This window comes from Engraulis encrasicolus, chromosome 1 (assembly GCF_034702125.1).
Source record: "Engraulis encrasicolus isolate BLACKSEA-1 chromosome 1, IST_EnEncr_1.0, whole genome shotgun sequence".
Classification (NCBI taxonomy): domain Eukaryota; kingdom Metazoa; phylum Chordata; class Actinopteri; order Clupeiformes; family Engraulidae; genus Engraulis; species Engraulis encrasicolus.
In genome coordinates, this window is record NC_085857.1 from 31,268,896 (window position 1) to 31,276,926 (window position 8,031).

At 43.6% G+C, this 8,031-nt stretch overlaps 1 protein-coding gene across 1 annotated transcript in view; it reads left to right on the forward strand.

The window, feature by feature from the left end:
- The window catches only part of slkb (STE20-like kinase b), a 104,937-nt gene that overhangs the window by 38,014 nt on the left and 58,892 nt on the right, over positions 1–8,031 (forward strand). Inside the window, exons 3-5 of the mRNA XM_063200056.1 lie at positions 2,373–2,421; positions 4,171–4,320; positions 7,811–7,883. Of these exons, the coding sequence (XP_063056126.1) occupies positions 2,373–2,421; positions 4,171–4,320; positions 7,811–7,883 (272 nt within the window). The remainder of the gene's footprint in view (positions 1–2,372; positions 2,422–4,170; positions 4,321–7,810; positions 7,884–8,031) is intronic.

The following is an 8,031-nucleotide window of genomic DNA, read 5'->3' on the forward strand; positions in this document are numbered from 1 at the left end:
CCTTCGTCTATCCATCCATCCATCCAGGGTCAAAGTTGAACAATGATCATGTGACGACAACAAATGTCGTTCACCCAAAAGTCCTGTTTTCAAGCGGTTTCAAGCGGTATAACTGTAATGGACTACACTAGCTAATAATGTTTGAACTAAACCATGCCAAAGACGTGTAAGGATAACCGTAGAAGTGTCCGCGATAGCAGACAGGACATGAATGGAGCTGTAAGGAAGTTTCCCCTCCCAATTTGGCACAGGTAAGACGCGCCAGGCATCACCGAGTAATACGGAATTGAAGTGCTACAAACACCACGTTGGTAAGCTATTATTGGAAGTTAGCATTCAACTCAACGTCTTCACGCACATTTTTATGAAGGACACGTGGAGTAGTAACAGTCCTTGACTGCTTTGCCAAAGCTGACACGCAAAATGAGTAGCTCATGCTGCGCTTCCAGATGCACTGTTACGCAGAGCTGTCGCTGTCTGTTGTTCCAGGAAACTAAGATAGTTGGATACCAACATATGGTTTGACTCTGAAAACACATCGAAGACAGTTTACATTTTTAATATGTAGCGTGTAGACATCGGCTGGACAGTTGTGTTTGCTATTTAGGACCATGGCAGAACTCATCACAGTTGAACACCATCTCATAAGCCTAATAAAACAACATGATCTAAAAATAGCCTAAATAGTCATAAACATGTGCTGTTGACCATGAAAATAGATCGAAGAGGGTTGGAAGTTTTCATATTTAGTGTATATTGGTTGTAGAAACAGAATGGTTGTGTTTGTAGCCATCCAATCTCGGACGGGCGTCATTTGAATTGACGGCAGATTGCCAAATCGCATAAAGCTGCGCATCTCGTAATAAAATCTAAATACTGAAAAATAATATAATATAAACATATAGTTTTTATACTGAAAGTATATCGAGGAGGGTCTGTAATATTGAGCTAAAGTGTTTGAAAGCTGGAAAAACTGCATAATGACGGCCGTTCAGCCGTATTTTCATATGAAAATATTCCGGCCGGCCGCGGCCGTTCTGGTACAGATCCAGCCGGACGTTCACGGCCGTTATGGTAGCTAGAGGGTTAAGACAAGTTAAAAGAGGGAATATGTCGCTAAGCTAGTGAAAGTCAATGGATCCGTGTAGCATGCTACAATGTTTAAAAATGAATGCTGGATGCTGCGTATACGCTGCATTGCCCTCGTTGCTTGGAGCGACATGCATGTAGATGCAGCATTCAAGCTCATGAGATTTGACTTTTTTTTTTATTCGTAACGTGGGTATTTTAGAGCTGAATGAAAACATTGTAATGCAATAGGATGGTCTTTGTTGTTATATGCAACTCATTTGATGTTTTTATATGCCGGAGGCTGAGATACTTAGGTTTTTATAGGTTGAGGGCTTAGGCATTTAGCAGGTGTTTTTTTTTAATATACAGTATATAATAATGGCATTTATCGCTGCAATGTTTCCGATCCCTCGTGGGGTGACATGGGTCTCTGTTAAGTCGTGTCGCGTCGCATTGCCTTTAAAAGGACCTCACACACACACACACACACACACACACACACACACACACACACACACACACACACACACACACAGTTAAATACATGCACACCCAAATCACATGCTCAATCACATGCACAAAAAAAGTCACAGGCAGACAGACACACAGACAGACAGACAGACAGACCCAAATACAACTGCATGTTGAAAACGCACAAAGAAACAGCTGAGGTCACTGGCAGGTGCAGGGTGATGAAGTGTGCTGGGGCAGGTCAGGCTGACTGGGCTGGTATCCGTGATTAGCACCGCTGCCCCTGCCTGACGTCGCCCAGGATAAGGGGCAGGATGAGGGGGGTGAAACAATGGCACTGCCCTCAGATGCTGCTGGCTTAGTCTGGAACACGCTGGTTGAAGGGGGGACATGTTTTTCCTGAGATCTGTTAAGAGAGACAGGGGCGGAGCTATAGGGGGTCGAGCAGGGCATTTGCCCTGGGGCCCAGGGCCCTCCTGTATTGGATGTGGGGGCCCTATTGTGACCTTGGCAGGCCGAATAGGGGGCCCCATCAGAGTCTTGCCCTGGGGCCCTCTATGTAACTGCTCCGCTACTGAAGAGAGAGGGTTATTTTTGGTCTTAGAGAGGGTCATTTTTAGATCAGTGATGTGATCAGTGATTTTTTTCTAAATAAGTGTTCTCTCTCCTTTTGTGTCTCTTTTTTCTTTTTCTTATCTCTCTTTCTTTATCTATAAATATATCTGTCTGTCTGTCTGTTTCTCTCTCTCTCTCTCTCTCTCTCTCTCTCTCTCTCTCTCTCTCTCTCTCTCTCTCTCCCTCTCTCCCCATATATGTCTCTATCTATCTAGATCCTGATCGAGTTCTGTGGCGGGGGAGCTGTGGACGCTGTAATGCTGGGTAAGTAAGTCTGTATTTATCCTCTATGAAATATGAGGCCACTACACCACTGCACGTGTATCCAAAATCCCCTAATCTTACTCCCAACACCAACAACACAAATGCCACACCACTAACACTTTACAATGCCTTATATTACTCTTAGCAGAAATTTCAGTCCCCAATCTGCCTCTGTCTATGAAGAAACAAACACTGATTCTACACATTTTATCCAAATTCTACAGAGTATAAGCCTACACATTAACCAAAAACCCTAAGCAGACTCCCAATGCGAACACCATAAACTCCCACAACCCAGTGCATTGTACTCTCTTCTCTGTCTGGGAATTATTATTACTATTACTCTCAGCAGAAACTTTAGGACCTGTCTTGTCTGAGTCTGCCTTTGTCTTTGTCTGGGAAGAAACATACACTGCCGCTACACATTCATTCAAGTTCTACAGTGTATAAGCCTACCCTACACGCTGACTCTATGGACAGACCGCAGGCATTAAAGGCGTGGAAAGCAGCGGAAGTAATTGGCTCTGTATCGAAGACCAAGCGTCAATAGCGTTTCCAGCGTCAAAGGTGTTAAAAGAGAAGTTGAACTTCAGCGACAAATGTGTAATGAGTTTGGCGGCATGGAATGTTTACATTTTCTAAACATGAGCTTTGGTTGGTCGCTCTTCCTGATCGAACGCTTCACGTTCGCTTCGCCCCTGATCTGTGCTTTCCAGGTGGGACTGTAGCGTTTTGACTCTTTTCTAACGCCTGCTTTGTGTCTCTACAGTAACCGAAAACCCTAAACAGACTCCCAGTACAAACATCATAAGCGCCCACACCAGTACATTGTAGTACTCTCTTCTCTGTCTTGAGCTCTAGGCCCTTCTACACGTGTATCCAGTAACCCTATAAACACCCACACACCACTCGGGTCCAGGCCCCAGCAGACAAGCCTCAGGAATCAACCCAAGTCAGCAATGTGGGCTCCCCCTTGAAAGCTCTTTAGAACGTGCCAGAACCTTTTAGAATGTGGCTGCGCCGCTCCAGAATGTGCCATGGCTGCCAGTAACAACACCAGCCTTTTGGAACACAGAGAATGCCAGCGCTGGGCCTGTAGCAAGCCTCCGAAAATTGCAGGGTGCCACAGAGAGTTTTGTAGCAATTGGACAGAATAAAAAAAAATCAAGCACACAAGTTTTGGATCTGTTGCTCAGCTTAGTTGAGCAGTACCCACCGTTTTGAATTTTCCCAGGCGTATACCTTTCACTGTTTTGGGATTCAATCAAGAAGAGCTTCTCCACAGACTGGATGAAATGAAAGCAAGCACAGAAGTTTTTATCCTGAACAGCTTCGTTTAGTCCTTAAATTCCTTCTTAATTAGCCTTTATAGTTTCCAATACAACTCTGATAATTATGCATGTAGCTGCTTATGCTTTTGAAATACATGGTAGGGTTGAACAAGTCGACTGATTAATTGAGCTTAATGATTGGCAGTGTGTACGAATTATTGTGTGTGTGCGTGCGTGCGTGCGTGTGCTCACGTGTGTGTGTGTGCGTGTGTGTGTGAGCGTGTGCGTGTGTGTGTGTGTGTGTTTTTTGCGTGTGTTTTTTGCGTGTGTGTGTGCGCGTGCGTGTGTGTGCGCGTGCATGTGTGTGCGCGCGTGTGTGTGCGTGCGCGTGCGTGTGTGTGCGGGTGCGTGTGTGTGCTTGTGTGTGTGGCTGGGTGGAATATGAAAGTAATAAGTGTGTGTATGTTCCTCACTTCAGAGCTGGAGCGTCCTCTGACGGAGCCTCAGATCCGCGTGGTGTGTCGGCAGACGCTGGAGGCCCTGCTGTACCTGCACGAGAACAAGGTCATCCACCGCGACCTGAAGGCCGGCAACATCCTGCTCTCCCTGGACGGAGACGTCAAGCTCGGTGAGCTCTCGCCTGATTATCATCGACTTTCAAATCTCGTACTGAGATGTTGGTCTGACCAAGAAAGATAATAGTGCAGCAGTTAACTGTCAAAATAGCCCAGAATAGTTCACTTTGGTATGCAAGCATGGAAATTGGCACAGATTTTCATTAGCGTGTACTCTATCAGCTCAAGACGTTGGCCACGCAAAAATCCAAGATGGCCGCCATTTTTCAAGATGGCCACCTTCTCCACTTCTAAATAAGTCTAAGAATACTTACATTAGTGATGCAAGCATGTCATTTGGCAAAAATGTTCATTTGAATGTACTTTTTCAAAATATGGTGTTGGCCATGCAAAAGCCAAGATGGCCGCCATTTTTCCATCGACTTCCAAATCTCGTACTGAGATGTTGGTCTGACCAAGAAAGATAACGAATAACGTTTCTCAAACGGCCTGGTTAACCCACCTCCTTTTATTTGCTACTGTTGGAGGCCAGGGTGTGCCGAAGTCTAAACCAAACATTTTCTTGGTCCCAATAGAACGTCTCCACTTGAAACTCCACTTCACTGCCTTGAGCACGCCTCTACCCAGCTGCTCAAAGTTGATTGCTTTCCGACAAAATGGGTGGATGTATTGAACCGAGAAATCGCGATACGCAGTGTGAGAGTTGATTAAACTGACGCAGTCAACAGACCTGTAATAATACATGGAGAAGGCTGGCTCTGTCGCTATCTCCGAGGGTCCGGTATTTGGTCGTGGCGATGGGGGTGCCGCGTTGCACACAAATTCAAAAAGCAAGACGGTCTCCAAACTGACAGATATTGCGGCAAATACTTGTATTTATTTATGTATTCATTTTTAAGATTTTTAAGGGGTTTTAATAACCTAACTTATAGATAGATCAGACATAACAGTACCGTGCCTCAGCCGTGTGAGCCACCACCAAGACCATGGCGATCCCTGCAGACAACCAGAGAGAGAGCCTAAAAGCGTACTGGTAGTTGTGATTCAGAACCCCCTCTCCATGATGCGATCTCGTGTTCTCCTGTCAAGCATTCCAGAACCGCTCCTGAAAAAATATTAATCGATATGGAGTTCTCCATTTCAGACAAAAATTGTAAACGTGCCAGACTTGTCACAAGAAGCCTCTTTTCATCTATAGTCCCTTGGCAGGCCAGCAGAGCAGGAAACAATAGGAACAATAAAATCAAACAATGCAATTCAGCAAAACAATAAAGTACATTTCTCCAGTCTGTTGTGTATTGGGTTTCCATGTTTTAATACTTCAGCAGTCATTCCTGTGTATTGAATTTCATGATGGTGTTTAATGCAGGCCACCTACAGTATTGTTAGATCTGCTACTAGTATTTAAACCTCACTATTTATACTACTACTACTGGTACTACCAAAGATTCTCTATTCTAAAAGCAAAGCAAATTTTCTGCCCCTTGTCAATCATTCTTGGCATTCCATGGCAGCGGCCCGCACTAGACGGGACACGTGTCAAACAAAGTCGATTTTCTCTGTGAAGAATTAATTCTGAGATGTAATTTAAAATTTTAAAATATAAAGAAGGCATGTGGCTCGCAGGATATAACATTTTTAAATCCATCGCTCCGCCCATGAATTAAGGCATTGGTCGTATCTGTGGAAAAGTCAGATTCGCCCATAGGCGCCCATTATAAAAGTCTCCTATCAGGGGCTCCTAAAGGGGCGTGGCTGACGTCATAAGTGAAACAGGAAGGAACGTCGAGCTGTCCGTCTCTGCATTTAGAACGTCTCTGGTACTACTACCACTGCTGTATTTTTACTACAATGCATTCCAAATTATTACTGTTATCATTAGAAGGGTCATTTTAAAACAATTGAGTTGTACTCTGCTGTATAGCTGCTGACTTAAAAATTATGATGACTTGTCATTTATAATGACTGTGGAAAAAATGCACACATTTGGAATGCAGTGTATCAGTGTGAGCACTACATGCAGTATATAGCGTACAATTTTAGCATTCTACCACTACAAGTATGAGTGCTACCTCTTGTATGTAGACTTCACCACTTGTTAGCGTATTATTACCTTAGTCAGAAATGGGTTGGTGAGATTTTAGCAGAAGTTGTGTGAAAAGAAAGACAATTAAGACAGGCCAGATTACTTCCATAGATGCAACCTTGGGGTAACACTGAAGCCCATATCTATAGCACATTATGAGCACATTTATAACAACTTATGAGTGTAGTCATAATAACCTATGATTATGATGGGCATTATAAGTTGTTATAAATGTGCTCATAATGCGCTGTAGATATGGGATTCATAGTAAGTGTCACCCAGCCTTATATTGCGCCGCATTTTGTGCCTGCAGTAGCTCCTCCTCTTCTAAAGTGGATGTTGTGTACAGTGGGGGAGGTTTGGGGGGGGTGTTAATCCAGCTCCACTGTGTATGGGTAACAGGTGGGACAGATGGTGATGTAACTATGTAAGCCACCAGAACGTCCCCAGGTTCCCAATCACCTGCATGCACTGTACCAAAAAATGGTCTTTATAGGGATATATTGGATATTAATTAAATACATGCATGTCAATAGATATATTGGATATTAATGAAATATGTCAACAAATACAGTATATTGGATATTAATGAAATATGCCAACAGATATATTGGATATTAACTAATTATGTCGACTGAAACAAACAGGGATGCACACACGTACTGTAAATACATCTGTAGACTTTGATAGTAGAAGCGCCTAAGTAACTGATGTGTGAGAACATAAATAATCATGAACACATTATCAACGCCATCAAGCACACATCTAGTCCCTTGTACTGATGTTGACTCTCTTGGCTTGTTTGTGTGTTTTTGTATGCCTGTGCGTATGCGTGTGTTTGTGTACCGTGTTTGTGTGTGTGCGTGTGCGTCTGTGTATGTGTGTGTGTGTGTGTGTGTGTGTGCTAGGGCTGGGCAGTTTTGGAAAAAAAATGCATATCACGGTTTTCTTGATGAAAATTAATATCACTGTTCTCTGCACGATTTTTTTCATAAGCAGCGATTTTCCACCACATCTCAATGTTTCTGAATAAAATGGTGCAATCAAATTTAAAAATGAGAGAAAATCCCGAATTTTAGTTCATCTCCATTTCTATTTTAATCACTTTTTTGGAATAAAAACAAAAAAAATTCTCTCATCAAAAAGTGAACCTTGTGTAGGTGAAAACCGTTATCATGTTTTTTTAACGGTATACCGCCCAGCCCTAATGTGTGCACACGCTTATTTGCTTTGGCTTCCGAGAGCCACTACAGTTGTTTACCAACCTGATAAGAGGTGTGTGAAAGAGTCAGTGTTTACTCGTGTGTGCGTGTGCGTGTGCGTGTGCGTGTGCGCGTGTCTCTGTGCTGCACGAGAGAGAGAGAGAGAGAGAGAGAGAGAGAGAGAGAGAGTAAAATAGAACTTTGTTCAAAAAGTTACTCATCTTCCTCCCCTGTGTGTGTGTGTGTGTGTTACAGCGGACTTTGGTGTGTCAGCCAAAAACACTAAGACCATCCAGAGAAGAGATTCCTTCATTGGAACGCCTTACTGGTGAGTCAACAAAATGCTGTCTACATCTCCATCTGCTCCTCCTTCAACTCATCATCATTATCCTCCTCCACCTCCTCCTGCTCCTCCTCCATTTCCTTCTCCTCCCTCTTCTAATCTTCCTCCTCTTCCTCCTCCTCATCATCATCAT